The 23,733-nt window shown below is 68.8% G+C and overlaps 7 protein-coding genes across 7 annotated transcripts; 5 read left to right on the plus strand and 2 right to left on the minus strand.

The window, feature by feature from the left end:
- The first annotated feature begins 111 nt into the window (after positions 1-111).
- On the plus strand, positions 112-3,568 carry FA09DRAFT_329489 (pseudouridine synthase). Its single transcript, XM_025742202.1, has 7 exons — positions 112-607; positions 715-1,183; positions 1,236-1,521; positions 1,581-2,401; positions 2,463-2,664; positions 2,723-2,939; positions 2,990-3,568. Exons 1-7 carry the CDS (start codon positions 231-233, stop codon positions 3,546-3,548), a joined length of 2,931 nt encoding a protein of 976 aa, XP_025598708.1. The 5' UTR covers positions 112-230; the 3' UTR covers positions 3,549-3,568.
- FA09DRAFT_329490 (yippee-like protein) lies at positions 3,562-4,908 on the minus strand. The gene is made up of 4 exons (XM_025742203.1): positions 4,569-4,908; positions 4,314-4,466; positions 4,149-4,202; positions 3,562-4,088 (listed from the first exon to the last, which is right to left on the minus strand). Exons 1-4 carry the CDS (start codon positions 4,665-4,667, stop codon positions 4,062-4,064), a joined length of 333 nt encoding a protein of 110 aa, XP_025598709.1. The 5' UTR covers positions 4,668-4,908; the 3' UTR covers positions 3,562-4,061.
- Positions 4,909-6,321: 1,413 nt separating this feature from the next.
- FA09DRAFT_264038 (hypothetical protein) lies at positions 6,322-7,167 on the plus strand. The gene has a single exon (XM_025739753.1). It carries the CDS (start codon positions 6,363-6,365, stop codon positions 7,113-7,115), a length of 753 nt encoding a protein of 250 aa, XP_025598710.1. The 5' UTR covers positions 6,322-6,362; the 3' UTR covers positions 7,116-7,167.
- FA09DRAFT_264039 (hypothetical protein) lies at positions 7,168-8,202 on the minus strand. Its single transcript, XM_025739754.1, has one exon. It carries the CDS (start codon positions 7,924-7,926, stop codon positions 7,219-7,221), a length of 708 nt encoding a protein of 235 aa, XP_025598711.1. The 5' UTR covers positions 7,927-8,202; the 3' UTR covers positions 7,168-7,218.
- Positions 8,203-9,914: 1,712 nt separating this feature from the next.
- On the plus strand, positions 9,915-11,683 carry FA09DRAFT_329493 (hypothetical protein). The gene has a single exon (XM_025742204.1). It carries the CDS (start codon positions 10,170-10,172, stop codon positions 11,604-11,606), a length of 1,437 nt encoding a protein of 478 aa, XP_025598712.1. The 5' UTR covers positions 9,915-10,169; the 3' UTR covers positions 11,607-11,683.
- Positions 11,684-15,831: 4,148 nt separating this feature from the next.
- FA09DRAFT_264044 (hypothetical protein) lies at positions 15,832-16,903 on the plus strand. Its single transcript, XM_025739755.1, has one exon. The coding sequence runs from the start codon at positions 16,013-16,015 to the stop codon at positions 16,844-16,846; it is 834 nt and encodes a 277-aa protein (XP_025598713.1). The 5' UTR covers positions 15,832-16,012; the 3' UTR covers positions 16,847-16,903.
- A 2,059-nt stretch (positions 16,904-18,962) lies between these two features.
- On the plus strand, positions 18,963-23,382 carry FA09DRAFT_264067 (hypothetical protein). The gene is made up of 5 exons (XM_025739756.1): positions 18,963-19,126; positions 19,190-20,526; positions 20,586-20,734; positions 20,791-23,187; positions 23,253-23,382. The coding sequence occupies exons 2-5, from the start codon at positions 19,227-19,229 to the stop codon at positions 23,262-23,264; spliced, it is 3,858 nt and encodes a 1,285-aa protein (XP_025598714.1). The 5' UTR covers positions 18,963-19,126; positions 19,190-19,226; the 3' UTR covers positions 23,265-23,382.
- Positions 23,383-23,733: the final 351 nt, after the last annotated feature.

The raw sequence follows: 23,733 nt of genomic DNA on the forward strand, positions 1-23,733 counted from the left end.
ACGCTGTCGGCCTGCCTTGGCCTGCTCTGGTGGAGGCGCGCATCGTGCGGCGGCACGTGAGGCCAACACCAGGAATTTGGCCTTCGCTCCACTCTTCTTCCTTCGCGTCCACCACTCCAGCTGCCTCACAGACGCACACCTGCGCAGCGCACCGCTCCTCCTGCCACACAGCTCGTAGCTCGTCCTACTTCACGGCGTCGTCCACCGCATCTGCCCGCTGCCGCAGCGCCATGTCGGACGCCCAGGCCGCCGGCGAGCCTGCCGCGCTTGCGCCTGCAGCTGCCGAGCAGCCGGCCGTGGAGGCCAGCACTAGCAGCAGCGAGGCAGTGGCGCAGAAGAGCAGCACAGGCGCCGCAGAGGCCAGCTCGAGCACCCAGAAAGACGACGCCGCCAGCACGCCGGCGTCTGCCTCGGTCAAGCGCGCCCTCTCGCCCGCCGATGCCACCACTGCTAAGCGTGCAAAGACGACGGACGCGCCTGCAGAGCCGGCGCCGGCGCCTGCTGCTGAGGCGCCCATGTTCGAGGGCCTGAGCGAGAAGGACGTGGGCATCACGGCCTATGTCAGCCCGGACCTTGTCGGCCTGGAGGGCGGCGTCATCAAGCAGCGGTGAGTGTGCTGCGATATGCCCGGTGGAGTGCAGCAGGTTTGCCTGTCCTTGCCATGCAGCTTGGACGCTGTTGCTATGCTTCAGTCAGCTCATACTTCGGCCGTAGCTTCTCCGACTTTCATGTCTTCGAGGTCAAGAAGGGCGGCGAGGTCTGCCACCTCACCTCTCTCGCACCGCCATCGCGCGAGGAGGGCGGCGATGGCCTGGCGGAGCAGCTCGCTGCCGAGATTGCAGAGCAGGACGACTCCACTGGCGAGCTGCGAGCTGCGCGCTTGGAACGCGAGCAGGCGGAGCGCACTGCCAAGCGCGAGGCGCGCGAGGAGGCGGAGCGACAAGAGGCCGAACGTTCGTGGGCATGGCGAGAGACGATCAGCGAGGAGCAGGAGGGCCAGATTGCCCAGGTCCTCGGCGCAGAAACGGTCGCGCCGCTGCGGGAGCTGTGGGAGAAGGGCCCGCCGGCGAGGGATGCTGGCGGCCGTGGTGGCCGCGGCCGCGGCGGGCGAGGAGGCCGAGGAGGCCGCGGCGGCGGCAGGGACGCGCCTGATGCGCGAAGTGGCCCGGAGGTGCTGACGCCGGTGAGCAGAGTCTCGAGAGAAAGGGGCGCGACATCACTGACGAGCTGCCCAGTCGCTCGAGTCAAAAGAGCTGCGCACGGCTGCGCATCATCTTGTGCGAGAGCTCTTCGGCGGCCGCCTGCAGAGTGCTGCCGTCGAAGAGAGCGCTGCCCCTCCTCCTGCAGCCGCAGAAGTGGACGAGGACGCACTTGCCAACGCAGCGTCGTCGACGAGCGAGACGAAGGTTGCGGCTCCTGCGGTGCCTGCGCTCACGCGCATCAAGCTCACGTGGAGCTCGGGCGCCAGCGTCAAGCTTGATCCTCGCAATCGCGAGCCGCGCGAGAAGGGCGCTCAGGCTGGTGAGCTGCCGCTGCGTCTGACTCGCGGACCCAGTCATGCTGACAGCCTCGTGTCGCAGCGCAACTGCCGGACTACATCCACTTTCTGCTGCACAAGACCAACCGCGAGACGCAGGACGCTCTTGCCATCCTCGGACGCTCGCTGGGCCTTGGCGGTCCTACGCCTGGGCACTTCAACAAGGCGCTGAGCGACCTCAAGTTCGCCGGCACCAAGGACAAGCGCGCCTCGACGGTGCAGCAGGTCTCGCTGCGCCGCGGCAGACGCACGCTCGACGACGTGTGGAAGGCAGTCAACGGCGTGGGCCGCGAGCGCGACGTGCGTGGTGGCCCGCGCGGCGGACGTGGTCGCGGGCGTGGCCGAGGCGGCTTCCAGCAGGGCAGCGGCGACCGCAAGACTGCGCTGCAGGCGGTGCGCGAGCGCGGCGAGCGCGGCCTGCGCATCGGCCACCTGCGCTACGACGACAAGCCGATGTTCCTCGGCGCGCTCGACGGCAACGAGTTCTTCATCACGCTGCGCAACGTGCAGGTCAGGAGCGAGGAGGCGATTGCCAAGTCGGTTGAGGTGCTCAAGACCAAGGGCTTCATCAACTACTACGGCATGCAGCGCTTCGGCAGCGGCAGCGTCTCGACGCACCACATCGGGATTCCCGTCTTCAAGGGCGACTTCAAGACGGCCGTCGAGGGCATCCTGGCGGCGCGCCCCGGCGACATGGAGGAGGCCGAGGCGGCGCGCGAGGCATACAAGAACGGCCAGTACAACGAGGCGCTGCAGCTCATGCCGCGCGGCCACGTGCCGGAGCGCAGCATCCTCGAGAAGATGAAGCGCAACCTGCACGAGGACGGCACGCACAAGGGCGACTGGATGGGCTACTTCTCTGGTGTGAGTGCTGCGGACGCCAGTGTAGGCCCTCCGCCCGTGACTGACATCTGCTCCCCTCCAGATCCCTAAACTGATGCGCACCATGTACCTGCACGCGTACCAGTCGTACGTCTGGAACCGGCTGGCGTCTGAGCGTGTCGAGCGCTTCGGAGTGGACGCGCCGGTCGTCGGCGACGTCGTAAGCGCTGAGCCGAGCGCCGATGACGAGGCCGGAGACATTGGCGACGACCTCGAGGAGGCCGCCGAGGCGCCCGTCGCTGCTGGTGAGCAGCGTTGAACCTTCAGTGCTCGCACACACCCTGACTAAGCGTGCCTGCGCAGCGACCGGCAGCTCGACCGCACACAAGCACCAGGCGCTGCAGCGCGTCAAGGTGCTCACCGAGGCGGACGTAGGCAACTACTCGATCAACGACGTGCTCATCCCCATCGCCGGCTCCGAGGTGCACTACCCCGAGGGCGGCTGGATGGAGCAGCGGTACCGGGAGATGCTGGCCGAGGACGGTCTCGAGCCGAGCGACGTCGCCATGGCCAAGACTCCGTAAGTGCCTCCGCCTCTCCGTCCACACCCTTCGCTGACCTGGCCATCAGCGAGTACACGCTGCACGGCGCCTACCGCAAGCTGCTGCTGCGGCCGCGCAACATTTCCTGGTCGCTCGTGCGCTACACCGACACGGACGTGAACCTGACGCAGTCCGACGAGGACAAGCTGCTTGGCATCGATGCCGTGCCGCAGCCCGACGCCGAGGCGCCCTTTGTGGCGCTGCAGGTGCGCTTCACGCTCTCGACGGCCGCGTACGCCACGATGGCGCTGCGCGAGATTCTCAAGCAGGACACGAGCACGGCCAGCCAGAAGGCCCTCACCGAGTCGGGCGCGGACCAGCAGTTCAAGGGCTCGCGTCGCGTTGCAGACGTCAACGCCATTGCGCCGAGCCGCGAACGCAAGTGGGGCGCCGCGCCGGCGGCGGGTAGCGAGGCCAAGCCGACAGAGGAGAACGGCAGCGCAGATGCGCCGAAGCACGAAGAGCCGATGCTCAAGGCAGAAGTCTCGGACGCATTCAAGCGTGCCATGGAGCGCCTGCGCAAGGAGCAGGCTGGCCCGAGTCTCTCGGACGAGGAGGAGGCGGCGTTCAACGCAGGCGCAAAGTAATGGTACAATCGTGCATTGCGCTTGTGTGTGTGCTGGATGTGTGCGTCAGCTGAGAGGGTGCGCCTGTGCCGCTGCGCCGGACGGCCGCAGCAGGCCGCGCGCGACTGGTGCGATCGCAGGCGGATAGGCGCCACGTTCTTGCGCAGATCGCCGACGGCCAGACCTTGCTGCTGCTGAAGCTTGGCGTCCTCGCAGCGGCAAGGCGTATCCGGCTTGGTTTCGTCGTGTAGCGACTGCGTGCGCCCGGGCTAGGCATATTGGAGTGGTGGTCCAGTCGCGACGGAGCGAGCGTCGAGTGCGCGAAGACGACGCTGGGCGCGAGAGAGGCTCGAGATGTACAAACGGCCGCGGTAGTGCGGCCTCGCAGGGAAGATGGAGCGTTGACTGGCTGATGCGTGCGGCGAGAGTGGTGGTGTGTAGGTCACGCGAGAGAGCGAAGTTGATCGAGCACTGGTCTGGTTCGTCGAGGCTAGTGATGCGAGTGAGGCCGGCGCCGAGAATGCGGCCGGCCGTCTATGAAGCGTGCGTGATGAGGTTCTTCTGCAGGCGAGGAGAGGTTTAGGCGATGAAGAATATCCAGCCTCGCGCGGCGGAACTCACCTCGAGGATGAACTTGCCCTCCTTGTACTTCTCGGACGTGACGAAGGCCTTGTCCTGATAAGCCAGGCCACGCGTCAGTCCCGCAATGACACCTCCTCGCGGCTCGCTTTCGCCAGGCCTTCAGACTGTAGTCCACCGCCACTGCACCGCTCATCTCTCACTCACATACTTCCACCCCAGCGTGCAGCCGCAGCGCTCGCAGCAGATGTCGCGCACCGTGTGCATGCCCGTGGTCATGTGCCGGTCCTCGGGGTCGCCGCAGGTGATGTTGACGACCTGGTCGAAGAGATAGGCGCGGCCCGTCTGGCCATTGAACTTCTGCGCTCCGGGAGAGTGTGAGCACCGTCTCCTGGCGACGCAGAGGGACGCAGCGAAGCCGGGCGTAGGGCACCAGGCTGGCGGTGATGCGCAACGACTCACAGTGCTGACGAGCGACTCGCCGACGGCGAGGTGTGTGCGACACTTGTGGCAGCCCCACACCTGTGTCGCAGCGAGGAACTGCGGGTGCTTGAGGCCCATGATGCGCTATGAGACGGCAGCAGAGAAGTGCGTGACGCAGCAGCGGACAGAGCTGCGCAGGCACACGGGCGAGGTGGAGGGCGCGTGTGCCAGAGAGCAGGTGCGCTGGAGCTGGCGAGACGAAAGAGCGCTGCTGCTGCGGCGCGCCAGTGATGTGGCAAGGCTACAGCAGTGCAGCAGCGGACAGTGGCGAAGACGAGGGCGTGAGTGACGGCGGACGGAGGAGCGTGGTGGAGAGAGGCAAGCGACAGGGGCCAGCAGCAGGGTGCAGCGCGCGGGGTCGGCTGCGCCAAAATCGCAGGCACGCCGCCTGTCTCCTCTCCTCTCCCGTGTGCGGGGCGTGGGGCGCTCTCACGGGCCGGCAACGGGCCGCCGCCGCACGATAAGCGCACCCTCACCGCCTCGTCTGGCCTGTTTGTTGCTTCGAGGACGACGGCTGTGCTTCATGACCTCGGCGTCAAGGTGGCTGGGCCAGGCAGCTCTGCAGACAGGCTCGAGTTGGACGATGGACCTGAACGCGGCTGGCGAGGAGTGCGGCAGCGGGAACCGCACGTGCTCGAAGGCACAGCTGCCTCAGGCATGACTGGCTTTCTCCCTCTCGCACGCGACCAGCACAGACCCAGCTTTCAGCTCCTGTGCTGGAGACCGTCGCTCCTCTCATCAGCTTCAGCTTCAGACGGGCTGGGCTGGCGAGACAGAGCAGAGCCGCGGTGTTGGCTGCGTGCCGTCTAAGCGCACGGGCCACGCGCGCGTCCTGGCGCGTCGCCGCGCCGCGAACCGATCCCATCATTGGCGACACCTGCGGCAGGGGTCTCATCGCGCTACGCTCGCTGTCGAGGCCACGTCTACGGTCATTATTGCTTGTGATGCTTTCCGGATGCACCGATATGTCCGCTGCTCGACGTCAATGGCTGTGGATGCGCGAGAAAGCCGGTGCGGTGGGAGATCGCCGGAACGTGCTGCTGCTCTGCTCGCGCCCTCGCCCGGCCTCCGAGTACCCGATGATGGCCCCAGGTTCGCATGCGGCCCGCACATGATCGTCCGTACGGGCTGTCGAGACGTCGCACGGGGGATCCTCATGATACTTGCGCTCAAAAGGCGCGGCCGAGACGGGAGGGAGGACAATGGGCCGCAGATCATCGCCCTGCGTCTCGCAAATGCGTCATCGACGAGACCCTCTCGTCTGCCGCAGCTCCTCGTGGTACCCGCCGGCTGAGGGCCGTGGGAGCATGACTCTCTTGGCCGTGCGTCGTCTCGTCCGAGTCAGGCACTCCTGATGTTGTACCGTGCGGCAGAACGCAGCCAGCTGAGAAGGCGGAGCAAAGCCGGAATGAGGGTGCCGCGAGAGCGTGGCCCGGATCGTGGCGATGGCGTCGGAGGCGCGAGGCGGCGGCAAGAAGCAGCGCCGAGGCGTATATGGCCGAAGACCGAACGAGGCAATGCGGTGCAACTTTGACTCGCACGAACGAGAGCCGGCTCGAGCATCGTCCGAGATCGAGCTTTCGGAGGGCTGCGCCGGAGCCCTGCCGTGGAGGATGACCTGCCCCTCGGAAGGTGCGTTGCCGTGAGCGGAGGGTGGCGCGTGGCGCTCGGCGCGTCAGAGCTCCGCCGCGGTGGCTTCGCACGCGGCGCGGCCGTGCCGCCGCTGCGGCGCCCCTTGGCTGCGCGTCTGCGCGCCGCGCGGCGGCGGCGGAGATGCAAGTCGTCCAGCCACACCCCTCCGAGCGCCTCTCGTCCCACCGCATGCGGCGTCCGGACGACGGAGGGCGCCGGACGATGGCACGTCGCGTGCCTGGGCATCGCTCGAGCTTCCTTTGTGCCTGCATATTCCTTTGTCGCTCCGCCGACTCGGTCGCACGCACCCATGGCACGGCATGCATGGTGGCGTGGGCACTTGTCGCCCGCTCGCTGGAGCGATCGCAGAAGCAGCGCCCTCCGCGACGGCCATACCCTGACCCTTGTTCGCTCAGCGTCCGCATGCGCAGCGGACTGCAGAACAGACCGCGTGGTGGCATCGTCCTCCTTTGCTCCGGTGTGACGGACGCAGCGCGCACTCTCCTTGCAGCGTGGCAGCGTTGCAGCTTAGTCACTGCGAGCTCTGTACGAGCGCAGGAAAGTACGTCACGCTCGGCCCTACGAGGCGTTGAGGCGCTGTCCATGAATGCTGCGCTGCAACTCTCGCACTGTGCACTCAGCTTGTTGCGCCGCCCTGGTGCTGAGGACGATGCGAAAGGCGGGCCTTGCTCGCCGTTCTGCCTCCGAAGCCAGCGCGCGGACGATCAAGTGCGGCCTCTCTGTCGCTGTCCGGGCCTTGCCGAGCGATCCCGCTCCGAGTATCCTCTCGCAGCGACTGCAGCATCTCGCAGTACTCAGAGGCCATCATTGCATGCGGTGCGCACCCTCTTCTCAGAGACGTTCGCACGAGTCGTCGAGACCACGGTGCAATAAGCATGCACGAGGCAGCCAGCTCATCGCACTTGTGCCGCGGGCGATGCCTGACGGGCCATCGGTCGATCGCACCCGAGGCACGCTCTTCATGCTGCTCTGCTCCTCAAGATGTGGGGAGACGTGACGCCATCGCCGTCGTTCTTTGTTCTGCATACGCAGCCCAAATACGCCGCCGCTTGCCCTGGCTGTGCTCGAGCACAGCAAAAAGAAGTGAACACAGCCTCGTGTGTGTGAGGAGCAAAGCGCAAGAGGCATGAGGGACGTGGCGCGGCAAGGACTGCAGAAAGGCGTTCGCAAGTCGCATCCGGCGCCCCACCTCTCCAGGGAAACGCCACGCCCACGGCTCAGCCCGCGGGATCGGCAGCAAGATGCATCTCGTGCGCCTCCCGACGGGCTGCTGCTGAGTGCCGCACGTGAGGGCCCTCGATGGTTCTGTCTCCTCACGTGAGCTGGACGAGCGTCTCCTTTCACAGCCGATGGGACCACTTGCATCCGTCAAGGGGGACCGGGGCTGGATGCCATGCCAGGAGGCCCGATGGGCAGTCTCGGCGATCGGCGCTCGTGCGAGAGGCTGGACCTCGCTGCCTGCGCTCTGGGCGTGGCCGCGCGCGCGCAGGCGCGTCGCCGGCGCCGAGCGCCGGGTGAGACCTGACCTGCAGCGGAGAGCGCGTGCTGTCTCCGCTCTGGTGCCCGCCCATCGTTTCGCCAGCTCCATGGCAGCAGCACGCCGGCGACGGCTCGGGCACGGCAGCAGCGTGCAGCCTCTGGGCAAGATGGCTCCCGCAGGACAGCAGTGTGCAGTGCAGCCCATGCGGCGCAGGAGAGCTGGCGTGGGCCCTCGTGTTCAGCCGCAGGCCTTTGTTTGCTCGTCCCAGACGCAGCCTCGCGCAGGCGCCGCAGCGCAAGTGCCCCTCGCTCGTCCCGCCTCGCCCGGAAGAAAAAGCCCCGTCTTGCGCTCAGCCCTCGCTCCCGGTGCCGGGCCTTGCTCGTCGTCGTCGACGCTCGCTGTGGGGCGACCCGCACGGCGTATGGCGTCGCAAGCACTCTTGCATGCTTCTGCAGGCTTTGCAGGCGGCGACGTTGCCTTGCCTCCAGGCGATGTGAAGCGGTGATGGGGTCTGTGCGTTGCTCGCAGCAGTTGCATGTGCTCCGTGCGACGCATCCCGCCCGCGCCTCGAAAGCCAGGCAAAGGCCGCATGCTGCTGCGGAAGCGATGGTGAGATCCCAAGCCTGAGCGGCTGAAGTCACATGGCAGCTGCCGGCTGCACCTCTTTGCCTCCGACGGCACCGCCCCAAACGAGCGCACGGCTGAGCGGAATGCGGCTGCGGCGACCGACGCCTGCCGTCTGCCGGCGGGTGACTCTACACTTGGCAACAGGGCGAAGAGAGGCACGAGATGCCTTTGAGACGCGCCGAGGATCGGCAGATTGTCGACCTGCGAGGAGTTGCGGCTGCTTCCGCTCCCGGCGGTGCTCTATCACGAGGCAAGGGCAGGGCAAGCATGTGCCGAGTAGGCAGCACACACGTGTCCCCCTTCCGTCGCTGTCCGAATACCAGGCCTCGAGGTGAGTCGTTTGAGGTCGCAACGACTCTTTTCTCCGTCGGTCTGAGCAGCAGCTGCATATCAGCTTGTCGAGTCCAAACGAGAGATCTGCGGTGTGGGCAGCACGCCCGAAGGAGCACGCGCAGGGGTCCCTGCGGTGCCAAGTTCGCTAGCGCCAGGGCAAAGCAAGACACGCCTAGCAAACAAGCACGGCCCCCGAGGTGCTCCCGAGCCGAACGACGTGGTGCCATGCCGTCGAGAGCGCAGCAGGGCATACGCCGCATTGACGGCTAGGCACGCGGAAGCGGGCATGCGAATGGTGTCTCTCTGAGCGGCCGGGGGGACGGCGGAGCACGGCCCTGGTGCCTTGCCGATGGGCGGAGAGCGGGGGCGCGGTGCCTGAGCAGCTGGGATGGGAGCGGCCATGTAGTGCTCCGAGGTCGCACGCATTGACTGCGTCTGAGCGCTCTAGACTGGCGGCTGCGAATTGTAGCGTGAGCGGAGGCAGGAGGAGGAGCTGCCGGCCCTGCTGGGCGGCTGCTCGCCGTGCAGCGCCGGCATCGCGCCGCCTGAACCTCGCGGTGCGCTGAGACAGCCGAGCCACCGCCCGCCCTTGATTCGCGCTCCGCAGAGGCCCAGCCTGCCCTGGCAGAGGCGCCGCCGCCGTGTCCTCGTCCGTCGTGCTACGGGCCGGGGAGAGGCCCTGCAGCACTGTGTCTGCTGCTTGCTTCACCCGTCGCTGCGGCGGGAGCGGGAGCAGCAAGAGGCGGCGTGAGGATCGTCAGAGGCAGAGGAGCAGAGAGGCGCCGACCCGGAAGCGCCTCTGCTGCAGCGCAGCAGCACGCAGCGCAGCGCAGACGCGCGGCAGCACCGCCCGCAGCAGACGCCGCTGCGCAGCGCCAGCGGCAGCCCGGCGGCAGGTCTCAGGCGGCGCGGCAATCCGCCTGGCCAGGCATCCCTCCCTTTGCGCCCGCCAAGGCCCATGGCAGCGCACGCTGAGACGGCCATCCCGCGGGCGCTGCGGCAGCACAGCGCAGGAGCACGGCGGGATGCAGGAGCCTGGAGCAGCCGCTTGCCCCGACAAGATGCTTATTGCCCGCGGCCGTGTCGCAGATCTGAGACCCGAGCGGCGGCGTGCGCGGTGCGCTGCTCGCCGCGCCGCCGCCGCCACGCCGCCGGGCCTCTCATGCTGCGTCTGCGGCCCCGACAGAACACAGCGCAGCCGCAGGAAGGAACGACCCGGCCCCCTGGATCCCCACCGACGCCGGCGACGCAGCGCGGCCGCACCTGGTGCTGCACCCGCACACCCGCGCAAGCGATGTCCGCTCCGCACCTCGCCCAGCGTCATCCGCTTGCACCCATATCGCCGCCCCATAAAGGCGGCTGCCTCTCTCGCCGGACCCCGCTGCTGCCTTGAGAACCATCCCGCCCACCGTCCTGCCTCCGAGCCTCCGCCTTCTCCATCTCCCTTCTTGCCTTGCCTGCGATCCATCATACACGCCTTCGCAGCGATGGCCTCCTCCTCCTCCTCTTCTTCTGCTGCGGCGCCCTCGTCGTCGCGCGCCGGCCACCTGAGCCACTTCTCGACGCGCTCCTTCGAGTCGTACCACACGCCCATCAACTCGCCGACGTCGACGGCCCCGCTGCGGCCGACACACCGGCCGTCGCGCTCGCGCACCCTTTCGCTCCTCTCCACGTTCAGCCGGCACTCGCTCGCCGAGCCGGCACCGGAGGCGTCGCAGCCCAGCGTGGCGCCTCTGTCGCCCAAGCGCTCGCTGCGCCGCACGAGCGTGCGCAAGCCGCGCGCCTTCCTCGCCGCCGAGCCCGTCGTCGACGATGCCGAGCGGCCCACCAGCGCCCTCTCCTTCGCCTGCGCCGGCGAGCAGGACGACGACGCTGCGCCCCTCGCCGCCTTCTCGCCCTCGCCGCGCCCCGCCGCGCTGCTGGTGATGCCCAAGGACATCGACACCTACTCGCTCTCCTCGCTGCAGGCCGCCGCCGGCTTCCCCTCGCCGGCGCTCAGCACGTCGAGCTCCAAGAGTGACGACTCGTACTTCTACGCCTCGTCCTCCAACGACAGCACGCCGCGCAACTCGGGCGAGCACTCGCGCTGCCAGCTCGTCGTGAGCAGCTCGCGCGCCGCCAGCAGCCACGGCGCCTCGCCGCGCGGCTGGCACCTGCCCTGCCCGCCCACGCCGACGCTGCCGCAGGGCGACTGGAGCACCTGGCCCACGTACGCCTCGCCGCCCGTGTCGCCCAAGACGGAGCTGCCGCCTCGCAACTCCAGCCTGCCCGTCGTCAAGCTCGACGCTCCCGCGGCCGCACCCGCACCCGCTCCTGTCGCTGCCGCGCCCACCTCCATGGTGCGCGCTCGCTCGCAGGAGCGCCGCAGCAAGGGCCTCGGCATGGCCGTCGTGCCCGCCGTGCCGGCCATCAAGGCTCCGGTCTGCGACGAGGGAGCGCAGTGGACGCTGGCGCTCAACTGGGACGACGACGAGGAGTACTACCGCAGCGCGCGCCTCACCTCGGCCTCGTTCGTCGCCAGCGACCGCTTCCTCGGCCGTGCGCAGCGTCGCGGTGCCTCGCCGCCTCGCGCCGGCGTCTCGACGCAGACGTGGTGCATCTCCACCGCCGTCGACGACTCGGCTGCGCCGCTCTTCGTGCCGCGCTCGCGCTCGCAGCTGCAGAGCAACGTCGCCATGGCCGCCACGCGCGAGGTCGACTCGGACGAGGAGTCGGACGACTCGCAGGCTACGAGCATCGGCAGCATGCCCTCGACGCCGCGCGCCAGCGTCTGGCAGCTCCCCGTCCCCAGCCCCACCGCTCCCCTCAACGTCCGCAAGAAGGCCTCTGCTGCCTCGCAGCCGCGCAAGAGCGCCCTGCGCTGCCCGGCACGCACCAAGGGCGACGGTCGCCGCGTCACCTTCGCGCCCACCCTCGTCGTCTAAAGAAAACCCTGGTCCCCTCTAATCTACACTGTCACCTGTCACCGTCCATACCTCATCGCACTCGCTTAATTGCATGCAAATAGTCACCGCATTTGAAAGAACGCAGCGTCGAGTGATGTGGGCGAGGTGTGAGCAGCAGGGGTGGTATAGAGCAGACGATCCGGAGAGATACAGCAGGGCGAGGAGACTGATCAGCGGGCGAAGGGCGCGCCACTCTTGGCGGCGGCAGGGCGCATGGCGTGCGGATTGGCGGCCTTGATGGGCGACAGATCCATGGGCAGGTCGAGCCCGCTCGAGATGGCCTGCAGGTAGTGACATTCGTCAGCAAGGGCCGCACAGAAGGAAGCCTTCGTATCGCGAACTCACGTCACCGTCGGTGCTAGTGAACTTGAAGAAGCCCGGGCCCTGGGCGCCAGCAGCGCCAAGGAGCCTGCGCTTCTTCTTCTTGAGGTCGACGGGCTCCGCAGCCGCCGCCTTTGCCGCTGCCGGCTTGGCCGCAGCACCCGCGGCCACGACATTGTCCGGCGCCACCTTGAGCGTGCGCACTGGGGCCTTGACCATCGGCGTGGCCATGACCTCGGCCTCGAGCGCCTTGCGCCGTGCCTCGTCTGCCTCGACGCTCTTGCGCTTGCGCGCCACCGTGTGGGCGGCGCCGGAGAGAGGCTTGACGGTGCTGCGCGCCTTGGCCGCCGCTCCGACCGTACGCGTCTTGGCCTTGCCGACGTCGTAGTCCGACGCATTGTCCTCGCTGTCGCTGCCTGCATCCCGGTACGTCGGCGCATAGCGGGGCGCAGCAACAACCGCAGGAGCCTTGGTCTTCTTGACGACAGCGAGAGACTTGATCGTGCCGGGCCGCTTGGCAGGCGAAGGCGTGCCTGCATCGTCGTCGCGGATCTCAAAGTCTGCATCGGACGGCGGCGGCGCGGCGTCGGAGGCGCCTTGCATCGGCGCACGAGTGAGCGCCGAGCGTGCCTTGGGCAGCACGGGCTTGCGAGCGCCCGCGAGGGAGAAGGCCGGCTCGGCATCGCTGTCGGGCGCGCTTGTCGTCTCCTTGCGCTTGTGCGGGGCAGGCGCAGGCACGACTGGCGCTGCCCGTCGCACGGGAGCAGGTGACGGAACAGACCGACCGGTGATCTGGGCAGATTAGGTGTCAGCCACGAGCTGGCTGACAACGAGGTAGACGCTTCACTTACCCGCTTGAGCTCGCGCACCTCCTTCTCCAGCTGCTTGCGCTTCTCCTCCTCGCGCTCGGCTCTCGCCTCTGCGCGCTTGAGTGCCTCGGACGAAGCAGACGACGCAGCTTTGTCCTGGCGCTTCTTGAGCGCCTCGAGCTCCTCAAGTGCCGCATCTCGCTCCTCCTCGACACGCATGCCTTCGCGCGCCACGTTCTTGCGGCGTTCCTTCTCGTCCTGCAACTTCTGCCTGAGCTCCTCCAGCTCGGCATCCCTTGCCTTTGAACCCTCCTGCGCCGCAACTCGTGCCTGCTGCGCGTACGCCTTGAGCTCGGCGTTGGCTTGGTCCAGCGCCCTCGTGAGCTCGTGCCCGCGGTACGTCTGGTACGTCGCCTCGTTGCGACACACTACGAGCTCGATGTTGGCGTCGCGCAGTGCCTCCTTGCCTCCTTGCGTCGCATCAGCGCCCGTCAAACGGGCCCACTCGCGCTCGTCGGCCTCGCAGCGTGCTTCGAGCACTTGCAGCTCCGCCGCTTCACGCTTGCGTCTCTCCTTTGCGTGCGCAGCCTTGAGCACGTCGATCTCACTGGCCAGCTCGGCACGCGCAGCAGTCTCGCCCTCGCACTCGGCCTTCCAGCCATCGGCATCCTCGCGCGCCGCGTCGGCCTCGCGCTGCATGAGCTGCAGCTCGCTGGCGAGCGCTGCGTGCGCCTTCTTGAGCTCGGCAATCTCCAAGTTGACGACGCGCTCTGCGCGAGCGGACGGGTCGAGACGATGCGGAGACGAGGCGAAGCTCGTCTGCGAGACCTTGACCGGCGAGGAAGGCACAGGCCGTTGCTGCGAGAAGGAGATGGGAGAGGAACGCCCGCCGTCGCGACTGGCGGCGAGCGAGGCTATCACCGGGTGAGCGCTTGGCCACACCGGGCCCGTCCGGTCACCCTGGGGGTCCTCGGCCTGGACCTCTTCGTGATGGGACGCCTGAGCAGCGGCAGCCGGCAGGTCCGACTCCGCCTTGCGCGCGCGAGGTGTCGAGACTGCGCTGGCCACGCTGGCATCCTGCTCCTCATCCCTGAGGTTGCTGCGCCGCTTGAACGGATCATCGCCGGCCTGCAGAGCCGCATCAAGCCTCGACTCCCACTCCGAAGGCTGCTGCGTGCTCGACGATGCGGCGCCAAACCCAGAGACGTCGTTCTCGGGCACGGAAGGGTGTCCGACGGACTTGCGCATGTCGGCCTTGCGCTTGTCGGCAAACGGATTGTCGCCAGCCTGCATGGCTGCCTCGAGGCGACGCACAAACTCCTCGTCTGCGCCGGACGAGGCGGCAGGCTTGACTGCCGAGGCGAGCTGTGAGGAACGCCGTGCGGCGCGGCGCGGCGTGCTGCGTGGCGATGCCTTGCCTTGCCGAGCGACGGAGCCCGTCGCACCGCTGAGGCGCGCGGCACGCAGCGGGGTTCGGCGAGGAGAAGCGCCCTTGGGCGTGCCCTCCGCGACGAGCGCTTCCACCACAGGCGAGCAGAGACGCGCAGCGGGCTCGTTCCGCGCCTCAACGTCGATGCTTGCCGTGGCCACGGCGCTCATCGCCTCGGCCTCCTCGTCCTCGGTCGCCTTTGAGCCTGTGCTGTCCCGCTGTGCGAGGGCAGCAGCGACTGCAGCAGGCGTGCCCTCTGTACGGGCGCGTACAGCGTCCAGGCCTGTGAGACTCGTGCGGCTCGCCCGGCTGGTGAGGTCGCCCGCGCGCTTGGCAGCGGCGCCGACGGCGGGGTAGAGCGCGCCGGCGCGTCCGGGCGACGGCCGCGGCAGCGACGCGGAGACGGCAGCGGCGCCCGTCGGCTGCGGCAGGCCCGACGTGGGGCCAGCGATGCGGCTCAGGTTCGAGCGCGATGCGCTGGAGGGCATTGTGCGCACCGAGGCGGAGCGCACGGGCGTCGGCCGGGCAGACGCCTCCTGCACGGCGCGGTTGAGGAGGTGCGGGCGCGCCATGTCCTCGAGCGAAGGAAACTCGCTCATCGCGGACGATGACGCGGCAGCGGCGCGCTGGCTCGGCGTGCTTTCCGGGAGAGCGAGAGAGGAAGAGGATGCGACGGGCGCGGCAAGCTGCGACTGCGGTGCCTCGTGCGCCTCGGGCAGCGGCGACGGCGAGATGCCGCCGGCCTTCTTGGGCGGCGGCGTGCGCTCGAGGATCGGCATGACGGCGCGTCTCTCGGCGGCGAAGCTGGGGGAGCCGGGCGCAAGACAGCGAGCGTGGGTGTCTCTGTGGTAATAGATAGACGAGGTGAGGGATGCGCGGTGGGAGATGGAGGAGCGGGTGCTGGGCGTGTGGGAGCAGCAGCGAGGCGCGTGGCGCGCGCGTCTCGTCCTCGAGCCGCCGGATCAACACGAGCGCGTCGGCGCACGTGACCTCCTCGCCTGCGCGCCGGAGGTTCCCCTGCCTCTCGTCCGTCAGCTCTTCTACACGACAGGCCCCAACAACGAGCTCAGACTCACTTCGAGATTGTGCTTCGTAAGCAGATGCTGTCACCCGGGCTCGCTCTGCGCTCGAAATCTGCCATGGCGGCAGCAGAGCATTCCGCGTGCTCATGGAGGCGGCCCGAGCTGGCGCACCTCCTTCTGCTCCGCTCCTGGACCAGGGCAGCATTCTAGTCACCCTTCTGGCTCTCCAGGGGAACGATGCAGAGCCTCTGCCATGCGCCTCCATCCTTTCCAGGCTTGACCTCCATGCTGTGTGCCGGGTCGCCGACGTCGCAACTCAGCCTGACGCTCCGCACTGCTGCACACCTAGCCACACGGCGTACCGCGTCGTGCGCCGCAGCCTCCGCCTCGACTGCGGCTGCGGCTGGCGACATGTGATCGTTCAATCGCTGCACTCAGAATAGACGCCGTGGCCGAGCAAGCTGATGCTAGTGTGCCTCTACACTCATCTGCCGGTAGCCAGGCTGATGTCCAGGCTTGCAACGGTCGTCCCGGAGCCGCGAAGCGATTGCAACGGCACCCCGCGTGGCTTCGTCGCAGCGGCTCCACGACGTTGCCAGCTCGCCGGCCGACGGCTCGGGCTCGTCCGGAGTCTGCGGCTGAGTCTGAGGCGGAGGCGCCCCGTCTCAACCCGCGACTCGCGGCGCCCGCCCGCAGGAGTGCTGCATCGCACGCGAGAGCGGTGAGAGGGAGGGATGCGCTTGGTGCTTTCCTGGATGCCCTGGATGGCATCCAGGCTCACTGCGTGCGCAGCAGCAGCATCTCATGCCATTCGGCAGGCTGCGCCAGCACGCAGCTGCAGGAGGTGCCGCGAGAGCTTGCGGCTCCGCGTGGCTGCGTGCAAGCGTCTTCTCGCAGGGTGCACCGCTGCTGGTGGCACTTCTGCGCTGGTGCTGCGGCGACTACCGCAGCGGCAGCGGCAGCGGCGTGGCGCAGGGATGGCGTCCTGCGACGGCACGCTACGTGCAAGTTGCAGGAGCGCAAGCGACGGGCGATGGCGGTGGACGCCCCGGCGTGCTGCGGCTGAGGTGGACGAGAAGAACAGCTGCGGGGCGTCCGCTGCGGTGCTTTGACTCGGCAGCTGGCCGCGTCCTACAGCCGACGTCCGCGCCCGCCTGCGCCGCTGCCGCAGAGCACCGTTGTGGAGAGGAGAGGCATATGCGTGACGCTCTCGCGGTCTCGGCTCCGTGGCTCGGCGCTCGGCGCACGGCGCGGCGTGCAAGCTCAAGGCGAGTCTCGATCGGCGCGAGGCGATCGGGGCCGCTCGATGTCGTCGATGCGTGGCGTGGCGCTCGGCAGCAGCAGCGGCCTGCGGGCTCGGCGAACAAGCATCTGCATCCTGCGGCGCTGTGCTGCCGCCTGCAACTGCCTGGCGGCTGCTGCGCGCTGGTGCTGCCCGCTGCGGCTGCACAGCCGCTCAAATTCTGGAGCGGCACGGCCACGGCGTCCTCAGCTCCACCCTGTGGCCTCGCCTCGCCTTGCTGTTTCCGCTTTGGAGCGGACGGTGCTGCATCGCTTGCCCTCTTGGGCCTCGCCATCGCCGCTCATGTGCCGTGCACCGCGCGCCGAACGTTGCGTGGCGCCGCCCGCAGCCGTTGAGTCTCGAGGGCAAGAGAGCGAGAGAGGCGACGGCGAGAAAGCTCGTCATGCGAAGTCGCGCCTTCGCGGCCTGCCGCTGCGGATGCTCCTCCCACGCCCGCGCCGAAGGCTTGCTTACATCCTTGGCGGGCCTCGAACACCTCGCACAGGACGTTGCTGCGCGCTGCACGGCGGCGTGCCACAAGCGCTGTTCCTGCGTCCGGGCGGCCGTTGGACTTGGGCGGCAGCGGCATGCGGCCGGGTGCCGCTGCGGTGCGGGTGCGGCAACTCTGTGCGCGCGCAGAGAGGCGCAGGACGGGCACCTCAGCGGCTCGGCGTGGCAGGTCTCGTGCCGACGGCCTCTTGCGTTTGGTCGAGGCGCCGCGGCGAGGCGCTCCTTCGTGCTTTGCAGCTCATGCGCCGCCCGCGCCAACTTCACCTGCCTCTTTCGCTCGCGGCAGCGACGCCCTTGACGTGCCCTGCGCGCACCATCGTCTCGTTGCGTCTTGCTCGCGCGGCCGCAGCTGGACTGAGGCTCGAGCTACCGCCCCAGAGCGCACACGTCCATGTCACGAAGCGTGCCCGACGTGCGACGCTTGACGGCAGGCGGCGCGGCCGGCACGGCGAGCAGCACCGCCGCCGCGGGGGCGGACCAGGACGCGCCGCGTGCTGATGTCACGGCCCGCCGTCCTGGGAACTTTGGCGCGGGCCAACGCGAGAGCCTCGCTGCTGCGCGGACGAGGCGCACGAGGAGGGGCGACCTCAAGGCGGCGGGGCGGTGGCCGCTCGCTCTGGGGCTCCGCCTTGCTCGTTCGACGGGCCGTGGCGCCGGGCGAGTCTCCGCCGACGAGTGTTGGTCTGCCGCCGCGCGGCTTGCGATAAAGCGCGGGCCTCCTTCGGCCTTTGGAGCGCCGACAGGCGCATGGGAGCAGTGTGAGGCTACACTGCCCCGCTGCCCAACGCATGCTGCGAGCCGAAGCTTGCTCGCCGCAGGCTGCTGCGCCGCTGCCCCTCAGCCACGACGGCACCGCCGCGCAGAGCGTGGCGCCGCTGCGCCTCTGCAGCTGCCGGCGCAGGAGCGCAGCCGCAGGTGCGGCGAGGGGTCTGGCCGCGCGCTGCCGCCCGCCGCCGCCTCACGGCGCCTCCTCGCGCCTCTCTGGCGCACGCCGCTGCCGCTCGCTGCACCGCCGACCGGCAGCGGTGATGAGGCTCCTCGCAGCAGCAGGCGCCGCTCGCGCGCGTTCATTCTTGGACGCCGCGCTGTGCTGCTGCTGGAAGGGTGCTGGCTGAGGCTGGGCGTGCAGAGCATGTAGGGTGCATGCTGCGGCCCGAGAGGGCAGTGCGAGCGGCACGGCATGGCGGCGCGGAGCACGCACACGCCTCGGCGCGCGGAGACGCGCGATGTGCCTGCGTGCCGTGCTCCGCCCAGGCACCGAGAGCGAGCTGCCTCTTGGAGCTCCACCGCCGCGGCTCCTCGAGCCTCCTCGCCGCCTCTTGATCTGCTCCATCCGCACCTCCTGCCTCTTCTCCACCCTCTCGTCACTCGTCCTTCACCGTTCTGCCTTGCCGTCCACACACGTCTCCTTCACGATCCCTCACGCCCCGCAACCGCCGCCGTTGCTGTGCGCCGTCACGACCCCCTGCCCACGCCCACCTGCTCCTATCGTGCCGCTCAGGCCGCCGACACTTTCGTCGCCCAGCCGCCGGCCTCGCTCCTCTCGCCGTGCTCCCTGCGCCGCCCATTGCCGCAGCACCCGCCGCTCAGCAGCACAGCCCGCTCAGGCCATTGCGGACCACAGCATCGGTCCGCATCCTCGCGCCGAGAGTGCCGCGTGTCTTCGCCTTCTGCCTCCACGCCCGCCGGCCTTGGCCGCTGCTCAGGTCGCTGAGAGAAGAAGGGCAGCTTGCTCATCCTCGGGCGCATTCTGCTCCTGATCGAAGGTGAGTGAGACGCGTTGCGCCGTGACGGCCCCTTGGCCGCACAGCATCTCATCTATCCGCCCGCTCGGCTGCGCCTCTCCGCAGCGTGCGTGCCGTGTGACAACCATCGGCGCCTCCTCTGCGTGCTCATCTTCCGCAGCGGATCTCGATCTAGTCGGCGATTGCAAGCACTTCCGCCTTCTCGGCTGCGCACTGCCGCGGCCTTCGCGCCTCGTCTTCCGCGCCCTCGCACTCAGCCCGAGACAGGAGACGACGCGCCGCCGGTCGATCTTGCCCCTGTGTGCCCTGGACGACCCCACTCTGCCGGCTGCGATTGAAACTCGCGGAGCCTAACGAGCACGGCACGTCTTCTACGCGCTGGTGAGCTCACCCAGAAGCATACCCCGACGACTCGCCGCTCACCACACCCTCCTCGCTCTCCAGCATCTGCACACCACCTCGTCCACCATCCTCTCCCACCATGGCCGCAGTGTCGCTCCACCCGCTTGCGTCGCGCGGCGGTGAGCAGTCCGCCACCGTCGTCTCGCTGCAAGTCAACAGCGCCTGCGAGGCCAGCACGTCGACGTCGTGGCTCGCCGATAATGCCGCCGCCGCGTCGCGATACCCCGGCGCCGACGCCGACGAGATGCGCCGCGGCTCGGCAGAGATGCCGTCGTCGCCCACCACGCGCGGCGGCTCACCGACCGACAGCCGCTTCGACGCTGGCGATGAGCCCGAGTGGGGCCTGCGGCATCGCGACCTGTCCAGCTTTCCGTCGCTGGACGGCATCTTCGACGGCGCCGAGGCGCCGTGCACCTCGTCGGCGTCGGCACCGCCCATCCGTGCCATGTCCGCCTCGCAGCTGGCGGCATTGCACGAGCAGTACGTGCACGCCGACGTGCCGCACCACGTCGTCTTTCCCTTTCTGCACGGCGTCGACGGCGACAACACGGCGCAGAACATGTTCTTCGGCGCGCCCCTCGATGGCCAGCCGACGCCCAACTACCGTGGTCTGACGCTCGTGCGCGCCGACATGCCGACGCGCGACCAGGCCGTGGCGATGCAGCGTCGGCGCGCCTCGTCGTCGGCCTCGGGCCTCGGCATGAGTGCGGCGCGCCGCTCGCGTGCCGGCTCGTTGGCCACCACGACGTCGAGCTCGGGCCACTCGCTCGCCAGCGGCGAGAGCCACAGCGGCAACAGCAGCGATGGTGACTCGCCTTCTCCGCCCGGCGCCGCTCATCGCTCGCCGTTCAAGCACTCGGCCTCGTCGCACTCCGTCTCGTCGTCGCTCGCCTCGTCCGAACTCTCCTCGGCCCACTCGCTGTGGAACAACAGCGAGACGAGCTCGGCGGCCACGAGTGTCAGTGGCGGCGGCATGGCGTGGGAGGGCAAGGGCTCGGCCTACCCGTCCACCAGCGGCACGTCGTCGTGTGCATCGGCACACGAGCCGCAGCCGCGCCACAGCATCCTCAACTCCTCGATTCTCCCGGCCGAGCTCATCGAGCCGCCTCGCTCCGCCAAGCTCTCCGACGGCCGCATCGTCACTGCGCCGTCGACCTTCGTGCAGCCGCGGCAAGCTGCAGGCGTCAGTCTGCGCAACTTTCGCATCCAGAGCGTGCGCTACGCCACCATCTCCGACATTGTCCTCTACTGCCCCGCCGGCCTGCACGAGGGCGTGCTGGCGCTCGCCCGCTGCTTCCGCGAGGCGCAGGCGGCCATGTATGAGGAGCGCTGCAGCCGCGGCCTTGGCAGCTTGCGCTACAACGTCTTTGTCGTGACGGGTGAGTTGCCTTAGTGCTCGGTCCTGCCTCGTCGTCTGTGCTCACCATCACCACCGCAGACCCGTTCGTCGCCTTTGAGCGCTCGCACGAGCACCTTGTCGCCATCGACAGCGCTGGCACGCCGCGCAACCGCGTCGACTTCATCGAGCGTGAGCGCGAGGAGATGCAGCGCCTCACCGCCGCCAGCGAGATCGACGAGAACGTTTGGGTGAGTGCCGCCGTCGCTGCCTGTCCATGTCCACTGCTGATGTATTTCACCGTCAGATGGGCTGCACCGCCGACGTGCCTATGCCCGCAGCGGCAGACGTCGACATGGACCCCTCGGCTGCGCCGCTCGATGCACAGTCGCGCAGCGCACAGAGCAACCCGCACGCCTTCTCCATCTGCGTTGAGGCGCACGAGAACGGCGACACGCCCGAGCTGTCGCGCCTCACGTATGCGAGTCACTGGCTCGACAGCATCGAGGCGACGGCGCTCTTCGAGCTCAACAGCAAGGAGGCGCTGCGCCAGCTCGAGGAGGACGAGCCCATCGTCGATGCCTCTGGTGCTATCGGCGAAGCCGACCTGCGTGGCTTCCTCTCGCTCGGACCCAACGGCTGGTCGCCGTCGTCGCCCGGCCGCGCTCGCAAGAACTCTCGCCGTGGCCAGACGCCTCGCTCGGACGCCGACGCCGCGCAGCCCGCCGCGGCGCAGCGCACGTCTGTCGTGCCCAAGCCCGAGAACATCATCCACCTCGAGTGCGCCGCGTCGAGCAGCGGCTTCAACGCCATGGGCCAGGAGCAGGCCATCGAGAGCATCGTGCAGCTCTGCCAGTGGATCAAGAAGCAGGCGCAGCCTGGCCAAATGGCCTCGCCGGTGCCGAGCGCTGCCGCGGCGGCCAACGCCAGCAGTCTGCTCGCCGGCGCCTTCCGCAGCTCAGGCCATGGTCCTCGTAGCCAGAGTCACGGCGCCACGCCTCTGCTCGGCTCTGCGCCCGCACAGGCGTCGCACTCGCCTCGCCGCGTGCTGCTGCACTGCGGCGACGGCTACACGGAGACGTCCATCCTGGCGCTGGCGTACCTCATGTACTCGCGCGACCTCTCACTGCCCGACGCCTACCTGGACCTGCAGCTGCGCTGCAAGCGCTCCTTCTTCGTCTACGCCCGCGACATGGCCTTCCTCAAGCGCGTCGAGGCCCGCATGGTGCGCGAGCGCCGCGCGCTGCGCCTCCTGCAGGAGCAGCGCGAGGAGCGCGAGGCGGCCATCGCTGCTGCTGCCGCTGCCACAGCCGACGCTGCGGCGCCGCGCTCGGCGCTCAGCAAGCCTAGCTTCTCCTGGGGCGTCGGCGGCGCCTCTGACGAGGCCGGCAAGCGCATTGGCGGCCTGGCGTCGCGCAGAAGCACAAGCAGCCGCCGTGGCTCTTCCTCGAGCGCCGACGTGTCGGGCCATGCCCTCACCGAGCCGAGCGTGTGGGCACGCGGCCTTGCCGCCGCCAGCGTCCTCGTCGGTGCGGCACAGGGCCACCAGGGCGGACGCAAGAGCTCGTCGATGGCTACCGACGCGCGTACGCGCACGCCGACGCCGCGTGGCGCTCGCTCGCCCGTCATGTCGCCTACGAAGCTGACAGCGGCGCCGGCCTCGGGCGACCGTCGCTGGTTCAGCGATGCGCGTTTCGAGGGCTCGTTCCCCTCGCGCATCCTGCCGTTCCTCTACCTCGGCAATCTCAACCACGCGCTCAATCCGGCGATGCTGCACGCCCTCGGCATCACGCACGTCGTGTCCGTCGGCGAGACGGCGCTGACGCCGCCGGCGTCCGAGTTCACCATGGCCACGGACGGTGACGCTTCTCCGGCCGCACTGCCTGCGCCGCCCTCGCTGCACAACTCGCTCTGGCACGAGGAGCGTGCCGGGCGCATCTCGGTGCTCGACCTCAAGAACGTGTCGGACGACGGCATCGACCCTCTGCGCTCGACGATGCGCGAGGCCGTCGAGTACATCGAGGCGGCGCGTCGCAGCGGCGGCAGTGTGCTGGTGCACTGCCGCGTCGGCGTCAGTCGCAGCTCGACGATTGTGCTGGCGTACGTCATGGGCCACCTCGACCTCAACCTCGTCGAGGCCTACCTGCTGGTGCGCAGCCGCCGCCTCAACATTCTCATCCAGCCGCACCTGCTCTTCTTCTGGGAGCTGCGCGGCTGGGAGACGTACCTGGCGGCGCAGAAGGCCAAGCGCACACACGGCGGCCGTCGCAGTGAGAATGAGGAGATGGCCGACGGCACGGGCGCGAGCCTGCTCGACTCCTTCTCGCGCCTCACGCCCAGCGACGATGCCGCCATGGAAGTCTCGACGATGTCGCGCATCGCCGACCGCGTCTCTCGTCCCGCCCTGCCTTGGCGTCGCGCCACATCTGCCGGCGACGAGGCGGCACGCGGACGCTCGCGCTCCCTCGGCCGTCGCGGTCTCGGCCACTCCGGCATGCTCGAGGCGGAGGCGGAGGAGCAGCACGCCGACCTCGACATGGACCTAGGCCTGGGCGCCGGCTCGCTGCACCGCGCTGAGCCGCTGGCCGCCGAGCTCGTCGCGGCACTGCCGTTCGGCTCCGGTAGCCCATCAAGCCTGAGTGCGGCAAGCATGCGCCTCACGTGGGGCTTTCTGTGCCGCGAGATTACGGCGCTTAACGAGCGAGTGAGTAGCATGTACGGACTGGTGCCCTCGGCGGCAGCAGCTGACCTTGCCTCGCCCCTCTGCAGTACTTCATCTAGCTCTGGCCACTCTCTTCCGTCATCGTCCCACAACCTCTCCTCTTCTCAGTTCCCCTGCATATCCTCGTCTCGCCTCTCACGTCGCTCCTCGCCCGCTCGCTTTACGACCCCCTCCCACACTTTTCTCGCCTCGTCGCACGAACCTGCATACAGCTTCTCACCCTCGTCGCTCGCTCCGTCACACCCACTCAACCGTCACGCTGCCTGCGCCTCTCGTCCCACACACACACACACTCATGTTCTGTCTTACTACCCTACGATTTCTCGTCCATACACATCCCCCCCCTCCCAGCATGTTCACCCAGCTCAGCGCCACACGCGCTCGCCCTGGTCCACCCCCTCGCCCTGTCACGCTCCCCACACCAGACGACGCCGCGCCTCTCGCCGGCGTCGCTCTGGCCCTTGTATCATCTTGCTCCTGCCTCTACGTCCCGTCTCTGCGTCAATGCGAGCCCATCTCTGAGCAGCA

This window comes from Tilletiopsis washingtonensis (assembly GCF_003144115.1).
Source record: "Tilletiopsis washingtonensis strain MCA 4186 unplaced genomic scaffold FA09scaffold_9, whole genome shotgun sequence".
Taxonomy (NCBI): domain Eukaryota; kingdom Fungi; phylum Basidiomycota; class Exobasidiomycetes; order Entylomatales; genus Tilletiopsis; species Tilletiopsis washingtonensis.

Coding starts and splice junctions, on each gene's coding strand:
- FA09DRAFT_329489 (XM_025742202.1), top strand. CDS start 231: ATGTCGGACGCCCAGGCCGCCGGCGAGCCTGCCGCGCTTGCGCCTGCA. Junction 2,402..2,462: donor GGATGGGCTACTTCTCTGGT/GTGAGTGCTGCG, acceptor GCTCCCCTCCAG/ATCCCTAAACTGATGCGCAC. Junction 2,940..2,989: donor GTCGCCATGGCCAAGACTCC/GTAAGTGCCTCC, acceptor CCTGGCCATCAG/CGAGTACACGCTGCACGGCG.
- FA09DRAFT_329490 (XM_025742203.1), bottom strand. CDS start 4,667: ATGGGCCTCAAGCACCCGCAGTTCCTCGCTGCGACACAGGTGTGGGGC. Junction 4,203..4,313: donor GCACGCTGGGGTGGAAGTAT/GTGAGTGAGAGA, acceptor CTGGCTTATCAG/GACAAGGCCTTCGTCACGTC. Junction 4,089..4,148: donor AGGGCAAGTTCATCCTCGAG/GTGAGTTCCGCC, acceptor CCTCGCCTGCAG/AAGAACCTCATCACGCACGC.
- FA09DRAFT_264038 (XM_025739753.1), top strand. CDS start 6,363: ATGCAAGTCGTCCAGCCACACCCCTCCGAGCGCCTCTCGTCCCACCGC.
- FA09DRAFT_264039 (XM_025739754.1), bottom strand. CDS start 7,926: ATGGGCTGCACTGCACACTGCTGTCCTGCGGGAGCCATCTTGCCCAGA.
- FA09DRAFT_329493 (XM_025742204.1), top strand. CDS start 10,170: ATGGCCTCCTCCTCCTCCTCTTCTTCTGCTGCGGCGCCCTCGTCGTCG.
- FA09DRAFT_264044 (XM_025739755.1), top strand. CDS start 16,013: ATGCCATTCGGCAGGCTGCGCCAGCACGCAGCTGCAGGAGGTGCCGCG.
- FA09DRAFT_264067 (XM_025739756.1), top strand. CDS start 19,227: ATGGCCGCAGTGTCGCTCCACCCGCTTGCGTCGCGCGGCGGTGAGCAG. Junction 20,527..20,585: donor CAACGTCTTTGTCGTGACGG/GTGAGTTGCCTT, acceptor TCACCACCGCAG/ACCCGTTCGTCGCCTTTGAG. Junction 20,735..20,790: donor AGATCGACGAGAACGTTTGG/GTGAGTGCCGCC, acceptor TTTCACCGTCAG/ATGGGCTGCACCGCCGACGT.